Source organism: Pangasianodon hypophthalmus, chromosome 23 (genome assembly GCF_027358585.1).
Source record: "Pangasianodon hypophthalmus isolate fPanHyp1 chromosome 23, fPanHyp1.pri, whole genome shotgun sequence".
Lineage (NCBI taxonomy): Eukaryota > Metazoa > Chordata > Actinopteri > Siluriformes > Pangasiidae > Pangasianodon > Pangasianodon hypophthalmus.
In genome coordinates, this window is record NC_069732.1 from 1,338,432 (window position 1) to 1,359,638 (window position 21,207).

Here is a 21,207-nt window from a genome sequence, read left to right on the forward strand (position 1 = left end):
AATCACATGTAAAAAATGAATCATATGTAAAGAATCACATGTAAAAAATGAATCATATGTAAAGAATCACATCTGAAAATAAATGAATCATGTGTCAAGAATCACTTGTGAAAATAAAATACATGAATCATTTGCAAAAAATCACATGTGGAGAATGTGTTAAACCACCCACAATGTTTTCGTGTCGTTAAGCAGGTGAAACACACACACACACACACACACACACACACACACCTCGGTTTGGTTTTGGCATGGGCGTGAAAGGGGCGTGGTTTTATTTGACGCAACAGGTGAGAGCTCAAAGCACGAGGAGCGTGTGTCTCGCGCAGTAGAGTTTCTCCCTCACACCTGGCTGCACAGGTAAGAAGCAGAAACACACACACACACACACACACACACACACACACACAGTTCATTTCAGCTGCTTATTCACTGCGGAATGTTTGTATAGCTCCTGGTGTTTAAAGCTGTAGTATGTGATGGAATGTCGCTAGTAGGTGAGGGATTTAGCAGAAAGCTGTACTCTGAGGTAGCTGAGGTGTTTCCTCACACCACCATCCGCACTGCTCAGTTTTACTGACTTTTAGTTAGATTCTTGTTCTTTCTCTGAGTGTGTGAACACCTGGGTGAGTTTTTCTGCTGGTGGAGTGTGGTGTGGTTTATACAGTGTTTCACAGGTTAGCTAGTTTAATTAGCTAATTGGCCTGTCACGTGCGAGTGAGCTGCTTTTCTTCTTGCAGCGCTTCACACAGAGCTGCACCTCCTCTGCTTTATCTTCACTCCAGCTCTCTTCTCCTGCCTGTCCTGCTCTACCACACTGTCCTGGGAGAATTTATATCTCTTCACAAAACAGTTATTCAGAGCTCTTTTCTCTACTGTGACTTTATCCGGAAAGTAAAGGTGCTGGATTTAGATGTGTTGTAGATCTCTGCCTTTCCTCTGGTGAGAAAATCCTCCAGCTTTAACGTGTGAAGCGGCGTGCGCGCGGAGTGAAGTGCGCATGCGCAGCAGCACACCTGCCTGATGCAGGGATCTGCAGGTAATCCTGAAGTGCTGGATTATTCTTCTGCTCTGTCGTCCTTAAACATGGCGCCTGCTTTCAGTGCTGTGTGGAGAGAAAGGTTAAAAAGCACGAGTGTGCACTCTAGGTTTTAATAATTAAATGCATGATTTAACCCTGAAATGATTAGAAGCTCTGGACTTCTTCTTCTTACCTGTAATAGTGAGCTTCCTGCTGCAACATGACAATCTCTTAGTCACTAAAACATTCCAGACTAAAGCTGATGAGGTTTCTGAAGATAAAATAACACAGTGCTGGTGTATTATTGCTCTCACAGTGTGTGCTCTTTAACCCTTTAGTGAATAACTTGTTGTTTGCCTGTAATGCTGATGTATTGGTGTGTGTTTTCATCACTCGTGCTCGTGAATCATTGATCCTGAGCATATCAGCTGAACTAATGCTGCATTTTATTAGTACCAGTTTTGTGCTTTAAACCTACTCTTCCCTTTAAACTGTGTTTTTTTTTTTTTTTGCACCTGGTGTAGTAGCGGTGTGACATTTCAGCGGTCTGTCCTGATTAAGCACTTGTTTTTCTGAAGTTAGCTCTGGGCCTGTGAAGGAGGGAGTAACGTTGCATTCCAGCAGAGGAGTGAGCGTTATTTTTATTCCAGCGTCATAATGGTGAGGAATGAAGTAAAGAAGTCTCGGCTGAAGCTTTGTTGGGCGATGATGAAACCAGCGAGTGGTCTGATCACATTCCAGCGCCAGTGCCGGAACGAGTCTGATCACTGCGGGTTCTCAGGGCACACTTCCTCTGGAGCACATTTTCTATCTTTTTTTCATGTTCCTTCATTGTTTTATGTCTCGTGTAGCCTGATGTCGTCCGTGTCTCTGTGTCGGTGTGACACTTTACCCCTAAAGCAGTTAGGAGAGTGCCGTGAGCAGGCCCGAGTTCTGCAGCGTGACGCTGGTGTGTGTGAGGAACTGGTTAGTTTACATGTTTTACATGTTTTAAAGCGTCCCTCTGTGTAGTACATGAGCACTGAAACTGCAGAACAACAAGTTCACTGTACAGCAGGATATCAGATTAAATCTCCCTTTGTCATGCTGACTAGTGACCTCGTCATGGTTTTAAGTGGCTTCTTGATCTCCGTGTTTGAGATGTTTAACACAAGCCTAATAATGATCCTGACCCAGAGACTGAACTTGGATCCGTCACCGTAACACGCGGATAAACACTACACCTGTGGGACAGAAAGCACAGTACTGAGAGTTTAAGCCATTTATATTAATATCAGTTATTAAATCACTGCACTTTTACATACGCTGCAAGTGCAAACAACTTTCAGGAATGAGTGTAACACTAAGAAAGGAATAAATCATGACAGGGAGTGCTGTTACAGGAAAATAATCCACTCTGATGTGATGCAGAGTGCAGTTACATAAACATTAGTTACATTTAATACTGTAGAACATCAGTGAAATAAGTTCCCTCTTACGTTAGAGCAGCTATAAACAGTCAGCTCTTTTCTCTCTCTCTCTCTTAAAGTTAATAAGACCAAAAAAATGTTAGTGAGAAACCGCAAAGAAGCCTAAACTCCTCTGTCCTGAAGCTGTCTGAAAAGTTACAGCTTTACCTCTGACTGTTACACAGCGCTGACGCTGGAGACTCCTTCCATAAATGTCTCCTTGTCATATCAGTACACGTCCCTGTGAATGAGCTGTTGCTATAGAAACGATAGTGTATTAGAACGAGTGCATTAATATAAACCTGCGCTACTGTCAGAGCTGCTGTTATAGAAAACTAATCAACACCGTCTGACCAATCAGAGTGCAGAACTCAGCAGCGCTGTGGTGTAAATGTAATTAACCGCATTGACCACCGCACTGAAATAACGTATGAATGATCATTATTCTACACGTTTACAGTCTTTTGTGAGCAATTTCTGAAGAAGTGTCGTGTTTGTGCAATAAATCAGTGTGAAGTGTAAAATACCCCGAAAGAAATTTTACCATTATTGCTGTCAAAGTGAGTCAAAATAACTTCCACTTCTGTTTTTCAGCCTTTACTCTGAGTGTTCATTTCGTTCTCCCAGCTGTCTATACCATATATGGAGTTTTGTGGGCGTCGCTACATCAGTCACTAATGTTTGCTGTACAGGATCGTTTTACGAGCAAATTTCTAAGATTTCATGGAAGTAAAGTTAGAATGAATGCTATGAGCTCTGACCACACCCCTCATCCGCTTCACCTAAAGACCTTTGAACTTTAACCCTTAAAAGTCACCAGTGCTGTGAAGGATCACATCTTATATAGTGTTTTAACCATTTAGGTGTTTTTTGGCTGCTTTTAAATTGCACTTTGTTGCAGAGATCCAGCTCACGGGGGAAAGACAGCAATAATGAATCAGCTCATCGCTTCACAGTCTGTCTTTTGTTTGGTCCAGACATCACGCGGTTCAGAGGGTTTTGTTTTTTTACTGCTCCAGTTGTCACGTGCACTCAGGACACGGCGATGTGGTGATAACGTGGTGACGGAATGTAGTGCAGTATACGGGAAAAACCTTCCACGATCCAGTCAGCCGTGACAATCAGTTCTCACTCGTTCCCTTTATCTCTCACGAATCTCCACCACTGCGGTCCAGACAGCAGCAATAGAAACTGCAGTGCACGTATATACAGGGTTTTACAGTAACTACTAGCAACCTGAGGGGAAAAAGTTCACTGTTTTAGTTCAGATGTAGACACTCTTTCCTGTTAATTTCTGTACGTAACATCTTTTTCCTACAATAATGTTCATTTTGCACAATGACAACAATCGACTGTTTAATGTAAATCGGCTGAAATATACAAATTACCATGCAGAACACTACAGTTCTCTAGCTTACAGTAAGTAAATAAAATAGATTGTGGACCTCAGTAAACTCTGTACAGCTGTCAGAGTCGTTCTAGTGTTTAAATGAAGTGAAAGTAGTTTTCTGCTCAATTTATTTTAGCTAAAGTTCAATCAGTAAAAACCAGAACTTCACAACGAGGTGCTAGCTAGTAGTGGTTTGTGTAAGCGTGACTGAAGTTCAGTTTTAATAATATACATTTAAAAAAAACTAAATTAATTAAAACAATTAATATCCAAATATTTTATCATCAGCTCCCATGTAAGATGACTGAATTGCTGATGGGTCAGACCATGTGATGATACTTAGCAATAGCTCTTAGCACATGAGAATTAAACATAAATTAGTGTTAGCTAGCTAATTCATATTTCATAGCTAAAACATCATCTTTACATCTCCTCCAAATCTCTTAACACGTACAGATACCGTGTGTTGTCTAAAAGAAAATCACAAGACGAGGAACAGCCGAGCACAACAGCAGTAAAAACATGAAAACCTAGCAAAAAAAACAAAAAAAAACAGCTGAATGTTTCAAGGTAAACAGCGTGTAGCTTAAAACAACAGCAAAAATTGAGGAGTTAAAAAAAAAAAAAAAAAAAGTTTTCAACAAGTGTAATTTAAAGTTTAAATGTAATTTAAAATTAAAGGTATTTAAGGCAGATAACTGGCTGATAGGAAAGGTTGGGACCCCCTGCCCTAGTGCATTATGGGTAACACACGCGCGCACACACACACACAAACACACACACACACTGAGAACACCACAGTACAAATGTTTAAAAGATAAAATGAGAAGCATCCTGGAGAGCAGATTGGATAGTGTGAGGTTTTTAAAATGGCCGCCGTGTTCGCTTTCCCGCCTCGGCCGTGTGTGTGTATCTGTTATAGCTTCGTGTTGCCATGGAGACGGACGTACAGATTGGACTGATCACAGATCAGCTGTTTACACATCATTTATCGTGTGTGTGTGTGTGTGTGTGTGTGTGTGTGTGTGTGTGTGTGTGTGTGTGTGTGTGTGTGTGTGAATCCGAGAGCGTGAACTGAGTGAAACTGGGGCTGTGGAACAGGTTCCCACACGAAACACAGTCACTCAGGAAGAATTCCAGTTATTCGTTCATAATGCAGCGAGGGAGCGGCGCACCGTTTCACTGTTTACTGATCAGCTGCTCTGAACTATTGATTAAAATGATTTCTAAAGCACTCCGGCATCTCCGGCATGAAGTGCCACCAAAAGAAGAGTGCCCGCGTGTCATCCGAGTGTCACGCTGACAGACGTTTACAGGAGGATAAATAAAGTGCACAGGAAGAGGAGGATTTATCTTCCAGAATATTCCAGATCAGCGTATTGTAACTGCTTGTGTGTGTGTTGTCTCTGAGAGTTAGTTAATCCGGTCCTGTGTTTGTGTTGGTTCTGTTCGGGAGCTGTAACACACCCTGAGTGCCTCTCTGTTTACCTGCTCAGGTGTGTTACAGCGCTGATGCTCACGCTTTAATTCATTTAAGGACCATACACGAGTTGTGCTCGAGTCGTAGACGTCTCGGGGTCGGGATTAGTCCTCGTATCGCCTCATCAGTGAGCGCTGTCCTGAACGACAGTGTGTTGCTTTGTGTTTGTGGTATGCGTATTTCACTGCTCTTGAGATTTTGTTACTCTTGTTTGTTACTAAAATTATTCGTAATATTTAATAATACTCCTAGTCATTATTTTTCTGTTACGTTATTACATGTTGTAAATTTCTCTAAAGCCTAATAAAGCTCTTAGCTGAACTGCTGTTGAAATCTCATATTTTGTAAATGATTTTATATTGTTTTAATATTGTGCTTTCTTTCTTTCTTTCTCTTGCAGTTTAGTTGTTTTTTTACTTGATGTGATGAGCTAGAAGGCATCAGGAGTCGGTGAAGAAATCGTGACTGTAGAAGTATCGGAGCGGTGTGTAGAAGTGAAGATGGAGCATCTGAACAGTAGTCATGTTGTGGTGGATAAATCTCCGCTCTCAGCGTTTAAACCGGGTCACTCTCGCAGCAGCAGCACCGGATCCTCTCGCCAGGTCAGTGTCACTGCTCTCACACACACACACACACACACACACACACACACACGCACGCACCACTCTGCCATTATTATAATCTGTGGGGTTTATTCTGAAAAAATGCAGAACTCCAGAGACTGGGAGGTGATGACCGATATCCAGTCCACTATAACCAATCCGGATAAGAACAGCGTTCCGGGGATTTGTGAAGGATTCCTGATGAAAAAGAGGAAGTATCCGCTTCAGGGATGGCACAAGGTGAGAGAAATGATGTGAAATAACTGAATAAAGTAAATACAACCTCCTGTTTTCATCACCTGCTCTATTAGTTTTATTATTTGCTCTTGATGTGTGTTTGGTTTTGCTGAAGTAACTGACCGAGCGATGGGTGGCATCCTGTTAATGCTTCATTTTTAACCCTTTAACCTCCCAGGAAGCGCCGATAGTGCCACATGCTCACTTCCTCCTCTCATAACCTTTTATACGAATGTTTTACCTCGTTAATTAACACTCTTCCTCTTGCACCATGTAGGCGGAGGATGAGTGTAGTAATTCTGAGCGATTTCTGATGGATAACGTGTCCGTCCTTCTGCGTTTTAAACGCTTTAGTTTCAGTGGGAGATGAGAGAAAAGAGAAGAGAGCGAGCGCTTCCTGAAGCGTCTTTATACTGAAGAAAAAGTGTGAAAAACATCGTTTCCCTACAGGATATAACGCGTCAGTTAGGACGGGATATACGCATATGACCTGGAGTTCTTACTACTGCTCAGTTTACAGAAGAGAAAATACACCGAGATCTTTCAGTAAAATATTACTGACGTGACAGATTCAGACTAAAATCCCAGGGATCCTCTGGGAATAATTCCACACCTCCACATGGAGAACTAATCCCATCTGAACAGGGCTTTAGACTCTGGATCGGACAGTAAAGAGTGTTTTTATTTTCTGCCTGTTTGAGTAGATTTACTTGGTTAAATAAAGCTTAAATTAAATAAATAAATGCATCACAGTACTGTGCTGCCAGCAATACGGTAGTGTTTAATTTATTTAAAAAAAAAAATAAAAAAAATTCAATCTTTTCTGTAATGCCTTCCAAAAAAATTTTATACCTAAAAAAAAAATTTTTTGATTTGTAAAAAATAAAGCAGTGTTTAACACTACATACAATTGTGTTTCTTTTAAATATGAAATGATTCTAGTCAGCTTGGGATTAAATTTATTTAGAGAATTGATAAAAAAATATTTCTATATCCACGATATTTCAGAAAAGCGACATAATTTATCACGATATAGATGTTGTATCATGTGGACCCAAACTCGGCCGTATTTGTGAATGTAATTACAGATAGGAAATAAAACCTGGCCTGGACATTAAGCTCTGCTCTGCACTGCTCTACGCGTGTGTGTGTGTGTGTGTGTGTGTGTGTGTGATGCAGTTATTCTGTGTTTTTGTGGTTAAATGTTCTGATTTGTTTGATTTTTTGGATCCAGAGATACTTTGTGTTGGAGAAGGGGATCCTCAGATACGCCAAATCTCAGCAGGATGTGAGTCGTCTTGTTTCTGTTTTTAATTTTAATTGCTCTGGAATCTTATTTTACTTTAAGTTGTTACACAATTAAATTTGTTTCTTTTCTCGTCCAGGCGATGAGAGGGAAGCACCACGGCGCTCTGGACGTCAGCCTCGCCGTGATGTCCGTCAACAAGAAGTCCAGACGAATCGACCTGGACGCAGGAGATAACCTGTTTCACATAAAGGTGCGTTCACGTGTCCAGGCCACGTCTGCGTGAAGACAGATGGAAAAAGCGTGTTTAATCAGTGTTTGTTTCGGGATTGTTTTTCCTCTCGGCAGGCTAAAAGTCAGGAGATCTTCTACATCTGGATGACCAAACTGACTGCGCACCGCGTTTATAAGAAGAACGAGGCGATGAGCATCCATCACGGCGTCCTGCAGGCGCTCTCGGCAGGAAACGGCAGCACGTTACCCACCATGGCCAGTTTCGCTCAGAGGAACAGATCCATGATGGACACGGTGAGAGGAATTCACTGTACAGTACATCACCTTATAGTCTGATTACTAACACGGGTTACACGCCATTATTCTAACCTCATCCTACACACGCAAGGGAAAATATAATAATTCTAACAATAAAACACAGTTCACTCTGTTCATGTTGAGGGCCAGACGTGCCAAAAATCAAATAAATAAAATAATCCATAAGCGATACCTCTGATACCTTAATCAACTAATTCATTCAACAATTGTTTATTCATAATGTTTGCTTTATTTTATTTAGTTTTTATTTAAATATGTATCTGTATTATTACAGTTATTGTTTATTAATAATAACCTTTTAAAACAATTCATGTTTTTTGTTTTATAAAAATATTTTTATTAAATATCTAAACATGTATATTTTTTATTTATTTACTTTTATTTATTTAACCATAAATGAAGCTTTCTTTTTTGCTTTAAATTTTAGCAGATCTGTTCTCTGTAGACTCACACAAACACTTTTTACATAAAATATTTTATAATTTTATCATTTCTCTTTTCTCCGGATAAACAGCTAAACTAATTCCAGAGCTGTGTTTTATTATTATTATTATTTTTATCCATAAATAACTCTTGTGTTTGTGATCCAGCTAAACCTTTCCTCTAAGTGGAAATTTCTTTAATTTACAGCAAGTTAAAAAGATTCCACATTTTAAAGCAGCAGTATGTAACTTGGTTTTTTTTTTTGTTTTTATTGGGATATGTTACTGCAGGAAAATAGTAGAAGAACTTTTTATAGCATCATTTGTTTGTTTACTTCCTGTGTGGTGAGTCGTCTGTATCCTGTTGCACATGACACGCACAATAAAAGTCATTCAAGTCGTAATTAAGACTGAATATTTGGGCTTCACCTTAAATAATGATTAAAGGAGCGGCGCAGGAAGATTCCTGGTGTGGCGGATTTAACAAAAATAACTCATATGAGTCGTATAATCAGGTCAAGTGGTCTAGACCTGTTTCTCGACTTAAAATAAAACATAACAAAAAGCTATTAAAGCGCCGGTCAGAGAAATGAACTGTTAGCTTTGCTGCTGTTGCTGCTGTGGAATTTGGCTTTAAACAAACTTTATGTTCCACCTTAAATAAAAAAAAAAAAGTACAAAAAAATCTACTTGGAGCAAAAGCGAAATTAATGAAATTAATGACCATGCAAAAAAAAAAAAAAATGTTTATTGCACCTTTAATCCTGAGTTTTTAAATGTGTTGTTTTTTCCCTCTTAACAATATAAAAATGTATATTTATATACAGGATAAACATTAGGATATTCTGTAGTGCTGTAAAGATTACCATTAACCAATCAGTGATGTTCAGTACAGCAAGCTCCGCCCCCAAAGTTAAACTCTGTAGCAGGAAGTAAAACAGGCGGAGTTGAACAGTTCCTGTGTTTATAGATGATCTTTAATGATGTTTCTTTCTCTCTCCAGCCTCCTCAGTACCAGAGCTCGGTCTCCGTGTTCCAGCCCACCACGCTGGGGTCTCCGTCTCTCGCCTCGTCACGTGTCAACAGTAAAGTTTCCGTCTGGCTTCAGCAAACGCAGCGCGCCAACGCGTGCCAACAAGGTTTACTCCTCTTCTTCTTCTCTCCAAAACCACCTCACTTCATCTTCTCTATTCACTCAAATCTCAGGCTCTGTTTTACAACTTCTTAGCTTTAAAAGTTCTGCTAATTTTTGATTATTTTTGCAAAATGATCAGATACAAAAAATGTGGTTAACTAGCAACCATGCTGATGACACGGCTACTTTAATGACATTCTAATTATCAACATCACTTTTTTTTTTTTTAATTAATATGTTTAATTAGTGTAATAGATGTAGATTTTCAAAGTGACCTCATCACTCCATAGTAATATAAAAAACTGAAGAAAAAAGAATGAGAGAACATGTTTTCCTTCTTCACATGATCATCAGGAAATTTGGATGATGTAACTTCCTGTTGTGGAATATTCCCAGTAGTTCACAGGGTGAAGGAATGAAAGAAGATATTTGGAGATTTAATTGTAGTTATAGTGGGCTGAGATGGGGGAAAGCTTTTAATAAGATTTTATTCATTTTTTAAGTGATTTTACTTGAGATGTGCACAGAGGTTGTTGAAGAAAACTTCCCTTGTATTTAAAATGTCTAACTTTTACACAGAGAATTGTAAAATTGTGATCTCAGCGTGGCGCACACATCATCGCGCATGTCATTAAAATTCTGTCCTTAAAAATGTATTAAGCTTCAAGACAACACATGTACATGCATTTCCCGTCCCCTGTCCCTTACATCTGCCCCTGGTGCTGTCTTCATTCCACTGATCTCTGTATGAACATCCATGAGGGAGAGAGGGAGAGAGAGGGAGAGAGAGGGAGAGAGAGGGAGAGAGAGGGAGAGAGAGGGAGAGAGAGGGAGAGAGAGGGAGAGAGAGGGAGAGAGAGGGAGTGAGCAGCTCATTAACACAGCCTTCTCACTAAACGTGACCTTTTGACCTTTGACCCCTGCAGAGCTGGCCCGCTGTCAGCTGGACCTGGCTGAACTCGGGCGTCTGATCCAGATGTTGCACTGTCTGGAGGGAGGTCTGCCCGTCACCAACAAGGACCTGGAGAAGAGGATCAGCATGCAGGTGAGCCACGGCTTAATTTACATTTACATCGTCATGTCCTGCGTGTTCTATTTAACAGTAATCTGTACTGCATGTGTACGCCTCACTGTGGGGGAAATAAAACACCGCTTTAGATATCATACAGACTGATACACACGCTGTAGATATAACTGTTCTACAGTAGAATGAGTTTGTTTTTACGTATACGATGTAGCATGGATTAATATAAACAGCACTTATAGACTGTCAGACTGTGTGTTCGTTTTCTTTTGTTACGTGTTTGTCTATTTATTTACTTACTTATTTGTATAATCAATTATTTATTTACTTATTCACTGATTTATTTATTTGTTTTACTTACTCATTTATTTGCGTACTAATTTGTTTTTAACTTGTGTACTTATTTAGTGTTGTATTTACTTATTACTTTTTTTGTTTATAGTCTTATTTTTTAAAACTATAACCCTATGGCACCAAAGACTAAAGTCCAATAAGAAAATGGCTCTTGCATGAAAACTACAAATAAAGAAATAAAGACAGATGAGCTTTTGTAATGAAATTATTCACACTTACTTTTGCAGATTTTTTTTTTCCATAAGAGAAACTAAAGTCTTCTTAATGTAATTAATACATGAGGTGTGAAACATGAACGATGTCTGTTGGATTTTGCCGAATGCCAAGTTTAACCCCTTTTTGACAATCAGAAAAAACTGCAGCCCAAAAAATATAATAATAAAATCTGACATGAAGTCTTTAGACAAACTCTGCTTGAATGTGTTTGTTTAGTCTCTTATATCTCTCTGTGTGTGTGTGTGTGTGTGTGTGTGTGTGTGTGTGTGTGTGTGTGTGTGTGTGTGTGTGTGTGTGTGTGTGTGTTAGAACCTGACTCTAGAGAAGCCGAAGAAGAAAGTGGGGAAAATGTGGGGACACAATCGCACGATGTCACACGGCATGGTGAGTCTCACGCCTCTCTTCTGTCCTCAGATTAAACACACGATACTTTACTCACCTTTTCTTTAATAACTCTCTCTCTCTTTCTCTCTCTCTCTCTCTCTCTCTCTCTCTCTCGCAGCTTCCTGCCACTAATCACATCAGCATGCTTTCCTCGTCCTCTGGTCTCGGTGCGTCTCTTCAGTCCATCCCGGATTATGTTTACAATCAGCTGTCCACTCCAGGCTGCACGTCACCTGAGGGAAAGAAACTCCAGGAGAACATTTACGTCGTGTCTCAGAGAGGTGTGTTCACTAATCACATCACACATTAAACATGAAACCCTGAGAGCTTTCAGAGACTTAACCTGCTCTGCTCTCTCTGTGTGTGTGTGTGTGTGTGTGTGTGTGTGTGTGTGTGTGTGTGTGTGTGTGTGTGTGTGTGTGTGTGTGTGTGTGTGTGTGATCAGTCCACACGACTCTGAAGTCCATCCATGAGGAGCTGATGTTGGAGCGTGAGCGTCTCACACAGGCGTGGACCGGGCCGGACCTGCGTCAGTCCACCTCCGACCAGCTCGCCTCGCTGTGCACCACACTGTCCGAGGTGAGTGCACCTGCTACCTGCTACTACCTCACACATCATACCTCGTTTAAAGTTTCACTGATTGATTTATTTATTTATTTGTGCATTTTGATTAACACCAATCAGCCGTAAATTTCCCAGCTCTGCATATATTCACAGCATATTTACATTTAGCCACGCCCCCAAAAAAACTCCACAAAAGCTCACAAAATGACGCCTGAGCCGTGAATCTATAGCGACACACTGCTAATACGAGACGATAAAATGGGTTTACTTTCTGTTCTTAGAGATGTTTAGCTTAAATGTTACACCATGTATACACTATTTCCAGTTAGGCTTCCTCATTTATCATCTGTTTAATAAAGCTGTGTGTGAATGTTTTCATGGCTGAACCAAGCTAAAAATTCCCGCCATTATTTATTATGATTTAGGAAAGTTTCTGTCTTCATGAGTGTATATTTATAAACACCAATCTGCTGTAATTCCAAGCATGTTCATTTATCCATGGCCACAAAACTCCATAAAAGGCAACGAGAGCTGAACTAAATCCTCCAGTAATGCAGCTCAGCCACTGCAGTGCGTCACTATCATACACACGCACGCACACACACACACACACACTATCTCCTCATCCTCCTTTTACAGGGGGCCATTAGTTTTGTCCTAATTGAACAGCTAGTCGTCTTTGTCTTTAATTTATGGATTTGTTTTGGAATGTCTTCCTGTCAGGTCATTAATATGACGTGACAAATTGGTGTGTAATGTTAATAAACGAGAGGTTTAGGCTTCACGGCGTAATCCGTATATAAAATCCACAATTATATGATTTGAATCTGATTAATCCGAGGTTCACATTAGGGAGCCTCCTTATACTCGGCACGTTTCTCGTGTAAACGCTCCTGAGTGAGATTTACGGATTAATTCCTCCGTATGCTGCGTGATGAAGGAGGATTGTTTAGAGGAAATTCACCTGCTTTACTTCCTGCATTTTCTGGGCTTTGGGTCACACCTGTGTGTGAAACAAACCTCTAATTCTGTCTGCTTAGAGGAGGAAAAAGATGAACGAACAGGTCTGGGCTGTTTGTGTGTGTGTGTGTGTTTTATTAAATGCCAAAAATGTAAAGCATGCAGCAGGATCGGCCCAGAAAGCGTTCGCTATTGAAGTGTGTGTGTGTTTGTGCTTTCTCCTCAACACACACTGAGCATTTTCTAAATGTTAAAAGTCAGAATGTATTTTTGTGTATATTTTCCTATTTTTTGTGTGTTTATCATTCATTGTTATTCAGTGTAAGTGTTTATTTCATTAGCTGTACCACAATCTCAGTTTGATTTGCTCTGTTGTTGGGATGCAGCTGAGACGATGATGTCAAACACACTCGTCTCTTTTTCCCCCTTCTTCTTCATCTTCTTCTTCTTAAAGTAACGTGATGTGATTTTGATTCCTTCCTGGAGCGAAAGCGGATATGAGGTTTTGCGCTCTATGTGGGCGAGGTTCCAGATATTTTAAATACTTGTGATTGTAGTGTTGTGACTCATTAAATGGATGTATGTATGTGTGTGTCACACTCTTTCTCTTTTTTCTATCTCTCTCTCCAGCTCGAGCTGCAGTCGCGTCTCACGAAAGTCCACTCTGTGTCTCTGTCCTCTGATTCCACAGAGGAGTCGTTCTGCACCGTGCGACAGGATCAGGTGAGTTCTCGCCTCACAGAACTGTTAATGAGCTCACTGTATAGATTATTTATAGATTATTATTATTATTATTATTATTGTATAGTACAGGTGTCCATGATCACTTCAGACTGAGCATGGTGCATTAAATCTATAATATGAGTAATAAAGTATGTAAGTAATAAACACTTTTTATCGTTACATTTAATGTTGTGGAAATTTCCCAAACAAGTCCATTCCTGTTGTCACTTACATTATAGCAGCTATAAACACTCGTCCCCTCACCAGCCTCTCTCTTGAAATTAATAAGGAAAAAAACCCGCAGCTTGTCATGTTGGCGAAACTGAAAAGAAGTGTAAACTCCTCTGTCCTGAAAATGTCTGCAAACTTAAAGTTTCAGCTTTACCTCTGACTGTTACAAAGCGCTGACACTGGAGACTCCTTCCATTATTAGACTCCTTTATTGTCAGTGGAGCGTCGCTGTACACGTCCCTGTGAATGAGCTGTTGCTATAGAAACGATAACGCAGTAGAACGAGCACATTAATATAAACCTGTGCTACTGTCAGAGCTGCTGTTATAGAGAATTAATCAACACCTTCTGACCAATCAGAATCCAGATTTCAGCGATGAATACAGCGTTTTGACGTCCTCATTAAAAAGTGGAGGCTGGAAACACATGATATCTGAGATTTGGCAATGCACTGAGTCTCAGAGAGGAAGTGTTCATTTAAAAACCATATTCGCAGCTAGTTTTCTTTCCGTTTCCCATCTCTGTGTATTTACACGCTGTGGATGGATTTGTGACTCTTTCACGTCAGAGCTGTGAGACGCGCAGCAGGCTGTCCGTCGCAGAGTCCATGGCCGAGTATTTCGACGCAAACGAGGTCATCGTGTCCGAGAGCCTATCAGAAAACGAGGCTTCTGACGAGTCGGGACTGAGCGACGCCACCACGAGCAACTCCGAGCCTGAGGAGGGAAACGGTAGCTCATTAATTAATGCTCTAATTAATCAGGGTTAATGAGGAAGTAATGTCACAGACGGGTCTTAGTTTTACATGCTGAGAGATTTTGCTTGTTTTTATTTTATTTTATTTTGAGTGCTTTTATATGCACTTACTGTCACTGTAGTGTGGGAGAAATCCACATTCTTGATAAATGAGGATTTAGTGTAAGATCTGCTGTAAGCATCAACCCCAGCTGACGTTCTTTCCTCTTTATTATTCTCTCCGTCTGTGTGTCGTGGTGCAGCGGTGGTGAGCATGAAGTACCGATCGAGTGTGTCGAGCGCCCCGGACGTTCCCTCCAGCGTGCCGAAGGAGACGGGCCGGCGCACGGTTCTACCCGCACACTGCACTGATAACAGCCACATCGGCATCCTCACCATCCTCTACAACAACATCGGGAAGGACCTGTCTCGCGTCTCCATGCCCGTCGCTCTGAACGAGCCGCTCAACTTCCTGCAGCGTGTCAGTGAGGAGCTGGAGTACTCGGAGCTGCTGGACATCGCCAACCGCACCGACGACCCCTACCAGAGAATGGTACGATCCTATACGATTCACTGTGATTCAACATGATGATGTGATTCCCTTATGGATAATGATTCTGTAGGTGATTCACTACCAGTCTGATGTGATTCAGGATTCTTTAATATTCTATATGATTCTGTATTCGTCAGTTTGATTCAGTATTTGATTTAATTTCATATGATTCACTGTTGTGTATATAATTTGATATGATTCGCTATTTTTTTTCATTCTTCTGTATGATCTTTATTAAATATTACATAGCAGTTGAAATTATGACCCTACTTTAAGGACGTAAGTGTGGATTCATGGTTTAAACCGATGTGTAATATCAGTAATGAAACATTACTGTAACTCTAGCAGATAATTAGTAATAATGTTCAAGTTGCTAAAGTTACAGGGAGGGTTAAAAAGTTTTAGTAAACTTTGTAGGAGTTTTTATTTTAACAAGTGTGATGTAGTTTGGAAGTGTGTGTGTGTGTGTGTGTGTGTGTGTGTGTGTGTGTAAGTGCGTATAAACACTTGTGCAGCTGGTTTTAGATGCGTGAAGGATCTTTTGTTTCAAGGAACTGGTGCTATTCAAACGCATTCTTTACCTGATCTGATAAACGAAGCATCCTCATTAAACATTTCCTTAAAACTCTAAACATTTTTGAATAAATTTTCACACTAGCTGACGCACATTCTGATCCAGGACCCTGAAGCTGCCACACACATCTGAAGGTTTATAGGGGAAAAAAAAGTTAATCTCCACTCTCTGGTCTTATGATTGTTTGCATTGCTGTTTGACGATCTTTATTTCTTGTGTGTGTGTGTGTGTGTGTGTGTGTGTTTATTCCAGGTTTATGTGGCCGTGTTCTCCATCTCGGGTTACGCCTGGGCCTCGTGGAGGAATCGCTACAAGCCCTTTAACCCAGTGCTGGGTGAGACGTATGAGAGCGTCAGAGAGGACCGCGGCTTCCGCTACATCGCTGAGCAGGTAGTACACTCCGAAATATTCCCCGTGTTCCCTACTCCATACTCTGTATTCTCTCTTCCCTAATTCCCTACACCCTACTTCCTTGCTCCCTACTCCCCATTCCCTCTTCCCTACTTCCTACAAACTCCAGACTGCATTATGGGTTCATACTTTTTTTTTAAACTGCAGTGCATTGTGGGATATCAGGAGTATATCAAGATATTCACCATTATGTTGTCAGATATGATTTTATAAAATATAAAAAGTTCCCTACCTAGTGCACTATGAAGTGAATGATGTGTTTCTGAACATGACCTCAGTTTCTTTACTTTGATCATCCTTGATCATGTGACTTCTCTTTAAAGACTTCTGACATGAGCAGTTTGTGTATCAGCAGTAAAGCAGTGTGAATACAGATACAGCATTAGATAGTGGGATTTAAAGATATGATGAATATGGATGTGTGTGTTACAGGTCAGTCATCACCCTCCTGTTTCTGCGTGCCACGCTGAGTCGGAGAATTTCGCTTTTTGGCAAGGTGAGTGTTGAACTTGTGATGGATTAGTTACTTCTAAACGCATTTCTATTCGCTGACTGTTTCTGATTTATGGTTATTTTCTAAATGTCAGTGTGTGTGTGTGTGTGTGTGTGTGTGTGTGTGTGTGTGTGTGTGTGTGTGGATAAAAACGCCGGATTGTTCAGTGTGTTCTCTCTTTCCCTCCTGTAGATCAGAGGTGGAAGAATAAGTTCTGGGGGAAGTCGGTGGAGATCGTGTCGACGGGAATGGTGAACGTCACGCTGCCGAGGTGAGAAACTCGCAGTTCATTTGTTTCTATGGTTCTCCAGCAGGCTGTGGTTTCGCTGTAGCTTAGACGAATTTTGCCCTGTTGCTATGGCGATGAGATGATGAAAGACAGGCGTCTGCTTTTGTTAGCGGTTAGTGTCGCTTTGTGCTGACTTTATCTAGGTGAACTTCACACACTCATCTACTGAGCCAATAGAAAACAAGTGGGTGGGACTTTGATCTCTTTACTAAGAAGAAGGGATTATAGTCTATGACAAGTTTTTAAAAAAAAAAAAAAGTAGCATCACTGTTATTTTTGTTGTTTTCATATTTTCCTTGCATCTGAAAAAACATTGCTTTGGGGGTAAAACTTTTTGTCCCCTCTGTGCCTCCTGCTAGGATTTTTCTGATTAGTGTTTCTGCTACAGAGCTGCTGATTTATATATAAAGAAAACAGAGTTATCCGAGAATATCACATTTTCTGGGTTATAAACTCTCCAGAGACTCTCACACACACATGGTTTAATTAGCGGGAAGAATAACGTATGATGAGTGTGTAAAGGATACGGTGTATTAGGAGTAAGAGTGCAGTAGTTAAATAGAGGTTTATGTATTTAGATTTTCATCATTGTGTATCAGTACGCAAGATTTACATAAAACATGACATGAGTATGTTTACTGTGTAGATATTTTACCATCACTCATTTTTTATTTATATTTATTATTTTTATTAATTAGTCTTATCTTGTTCCAATCTCCACAGCATCTTGCAGAATATTTTAAATATTATTTTATTCAAATTAAAATTTTATTGGTCACATAAGCAACCATACACAGTATGACGTGCGGTGAAATGTGTTTTTTTTCGACTGTCTGTGACGTAAAAAAAGAATTTACATAAACTAGAATTTATTTCTATACAGGTAGGAAAGGAAGAATATAAAATATGATGTAAAGGATATAAAGATCGGTGGCAGAAACACGCGACTATTTGTTTATTATTTATCCTTTAATTTGCCGATTCGTCCATGAGAATGTGCAAAACTAAGACTTTCATTATCAGAAAACTTATGACAAAAGTCTTGAATCTAGAGTATGTGTATGTTGGTGTAAATATATATATATAGTGTGTGTGTATGCGTACATGTCTGATGGCGTGTTCCTCTGTGCTCGTTACAGATACGGAGATCATTACGAGTGGAATAAAGCAGTGACCTGCATCCACAACGTGTTCAGTCAGCAGCGGTGGCTCGAGCACTACGGCGACGTCGTGATCCGAAACCTGGAGAGCGACGTCTGCTCCTGCAAAATGACCTTCGTTAAGGTGTGTGTGACCTGCTGATTACAGCTCATCACACGCACTCGGGGAATAATAACTTGTCAGTTAGCGCTAACTTTTTCTCCCCGTGATTCTCCACAGTCTCGCTACGGCGCTGGAGAAAATAAAAACGAGGTCCAGGGTGTGGTTCTGGATCAGGCGGGGAAGGTGGTGCATCGTTTCGGCGGCTCGTGGCACGAAGGCATCTTCTGCGACACGCTACCCAACCCACAATGCCTCTGGAAGCCCAGTGAGTGTCGTCACCGTTTATTACACCACAGCACCTCCTCGTTTCTATAGTAACGGCTGCTGTTACAGCTGCAGACTGTACATAAACTCTGTAATCTCTCTGATGCAGTCGTACTTCTTTCCTAACGCGTTCAGTGCTGCCTGTTAACCTGTGATGTTTCCTGTTCCTCTGTGATCCACAGATCCTCAGCCTGAAGATCATTTTGAGTACTACGGGTTCTCTCGTTACGCCAGAGAACTTAACGAGCTCACGCCAGAACTGAAGGATGTCCTGCCGCCTACAGACACACGGTTCCGCCCAGACCAGAGGTGTGTACTCGCACCAGCCCAGTGTGTGTGTGTGTGTGTGTGTCCCCTCAGGGTTCAGAGCAAAACCTGGCTTTCAAACTCTACCTCTTCCTCAGTGCTGTCAGAGCAGCGCAGTCTCACTGCTGAGTTCTGAATCAGTACGCTGTAGCGGTTCTGAAGCGTGGCGCCGTCGCGGCGTGGAGTTCTCGTTCTCACCATAGCACTGATTTGTGAAGGGAATAAGGATTAGGGAACACTGCAGCTCAAAACGAAGTCCTAATAAATCTAAATTTTCTCTTTTTTCCCTCCAGACTTCTTGAGGAGGGTAAAGTGGCTGAATCAGATAAGTGTAAGGACGAGGTGGAGGAGAAACAGAGGGAACGGAGGAAAGAACTGGCTAAGAGAGGAGAGGAACACATCCCTCGTTTCTTCAGGTGAGCCTCATGCTTGTCTTAATAATAATAATAATAATAATAATAATAATAGTTGTATGTTAGTTTTAAAGAGAGAAATATTGTCACAGGTTTGAGCTAAAATCTTGAATGTGATCATGATGAATGAGAGCGATGATCTTCTGCTGAATCTCATGATGACACTGATGTGTGTATGATCAGTACGTCACTGTATCTGTGTACAGCTTCCTGTGTTAGAGGATCGATCACTCCATCCTTCTACACCTGCTGTTAATGCGCTCGTTATTATAGTTCTTTATTTAGAGTGTTTTACTCGCCACCCAGCGTGAGGGATCTCCTGCTTGTGTAAACCTGCTGATTGACTCGTGCTTGGGAGTCAGCGTGGTGAAGAGTCAGTCAGAAAGATCAGATCATTTGTGAATGGGTTGTTGTTTATTTTCCTGCTCAGCTTGTCCATGACGTGATGTAGCGAGGAAATCCAGCTAATGCTAACGTGGCAGCTACTGCTTTATATGATGAGGTTCTAAAATCTCCAAATAAATGTTTTTTTTTTTTTTGTTTGTTTTTTTTTTTCCAGGAAAACGGTGGACGATGCAGGTCGAGAGGTTTGGGTCTCTAACGGAACGTACTGGAAGATCAGGGAGAATCCTGGATTTGCAAACACGGATAATCTGGAATTGTGGTGAACTCGACGGTTATGGAAGTTTTTCTTTTTTTTTTTAAAATAAAGTGCAATATGCATCACTCCTGATGAATCGTTGTTTATAGACTCCTGTGGAACATTGAATCGATTCTGATTCATTCGAGTCGATTTGATTCGAAGCAGATTGCTGACTCTTCGAGGACTGGAGTAAGTGATTATTCTGAAAGGTGTGACGATGAGCCGCGTGTTTGTGGTGACGATGCCTGTGAGGAGCAAGTGATTACTGATTTATTTATTTATTTAGATGATGCTCCTCCTCCTCCTCTTTCCTCTTTCCTCATTAGTCAGCACAGAGAAACTGTAAGATTTATATTCCAACATGAATGTAATGTTCTTTAAAGCATTTTAGTTTTTTATCCGAGGTGTTTTATTTAAAAAATGTCCTGTACTATAAAGCAGAGGGTTTATTTTGGGGTTGTTTTTGTTTTGGGTGTTAACACTAAAGTCCTGTAACTCACACGTGACCCCTTACTGTGTGTGTGTGTGTGTTCATGTGATGATGATGATGATGATGATGATGATGAAGCACATTTGAACACGTCTGATCTTTTCCCTGTTTCTCAGCACTGCTGATTGTGTAAATAATCCTCGTCTCGTTAAAGCGAGGTGTGTTATAACCTGTGTTTTGTTGTTAAGGTCCTGTGTTTTGCCAGCTGAAGTGTGTGTGTGTGTGTGTGTGTGTGTTGACGCTTCAGCTGTGCAAGGCTAAAGGAAAAGAGAAGTGGTGTGTGTTTTAGTGAAGAGTCTCTGATTGTAGATGTAGATTGTAATTATACACATTGAACTGAATAAAAATGAGGGAGAAATAAACAGTCACTGGTGTCTTTTTTAAATTTTTATTTATATTTTTGATGCACGTAATTTAGCATGCACCTTGTTAACTTCCCTACCATCTCAGAAATGTCTACAAATAGTGTGACGCAGAGTGCAAAAGTTAGCACACCCCTTGGCCTCTGAGTGGTTAATAAATATACCTCTGTTCTACTGTTTATCTACAAAAAGGAATTGAATCTTTGAGTTAATGTGTAGTGTGTTGCATGACCTTGTCTAATGAATTGACAAGATGAACTTGTTGACCTTTTAAATTGTATTTAAGATTTAATTAAATAAACTTTTAATTAATACTAAAGAGTGTGAAATATGAGGATGAAGCAAATGTACCATTTCTCCAGCACACTGGCTCGAACACCACCTTCATCCTATTTTCGTTATACAAACTTTTCATGGCTGCC

General features: G+C 40.5%; 1 protein-coding gene across 3 annotated transcripts; it reads left to right on the forward strand.

Moving 5' to 3' along the window:
• Positions 1 to 223: 223 nt before the first annotated feature.
• Positions 224 to 19,989, forward strand: LOC113546318 (oxysterol-binding protein-related protein 6). 3 transcript variants are annotated; one of them, XM_026946096.3, is made up of 22 exons: positions 224 to 360; positions 5,740 to 5,941; positions 6,050 to 6,181; positions 7,413 to 7,466; positions 7,564 to 7,677; positions 7,773 to 7,952; positions 9,402 to 9,537; positions 10,460 to 10,578; positions 11,437 to 11,511; positions 11,630 to 11,792; positions 11,957 to 12,090; positions 13,666 to 13,758; positions 14,558 to 14,720; positions 14,988 to 15,277; positions 16,104 to 16,241; positions 16,695 to 16,758; positions 16,948 to 17,026; positions 18,184 to 18,328; positions 18,425 to 18,572; positions 18,754 to 18,880; positions 19,171 to 19,293; positions 19,850 to 19,989. In XM_026946096.3, the coding sequence occupies exons 2-22, from the start codon at positions 5,840 to 5,842 to the stop codon at positions 19,956 to 19,958; spliced, it is 2,688 nt and encodes an 895-aa protein (XP_026801897.3). In that variant the 5' UTR covers positions 224 to 360; positions 5,740 to 5,839; the 3' UTR covers positions 19,959 to 19,989. The 3 variants fall into 3 exon arrangements, with proteins under 3 accessions (XP_026801897.3, XP_053084676.1, XP_053084677.1); XM_053228701.1 differs by lacking the exon at positions 224 to 360 and adding an exon at positions 414 to 1,039; XM_053228702.1 differs by lacking the exon at positions 224 to 360 and adding an exon at positions 5,108 to 5,509.
• The last annotated feature ends 1,218 nt before the right edge of the window (positions 19,990 to 21,207 follow it).

What these genes read in the sequence shown, in the direction of transcription:
- LOC113546318 (XM_026946096.3), top strand. Translation starts at nt 5,840, where the DNA reads ATGGAGCATCTGAACAGTAGTCATGTTGTGGTGGATAAATCTCCGCTC. An exon ending in GCACCGGATCCTCTCGCCAG is followed by an intron (nt 5,942 to 6,049) that starts GTCAGTGTCACT and finishes GAAAAAATGCAG; the next exon opens with AACTCCAGAGACTGGGAGGT. An exon ending in CGCTTCAGGGATGGCACAAG is followed by an intron (nt 6,182 to 7,412) that starts GTGAGAGAAATG and finishes TTTTGGATCCAG; the next exon opens with AGATACTTTGTGTTGGAGAA.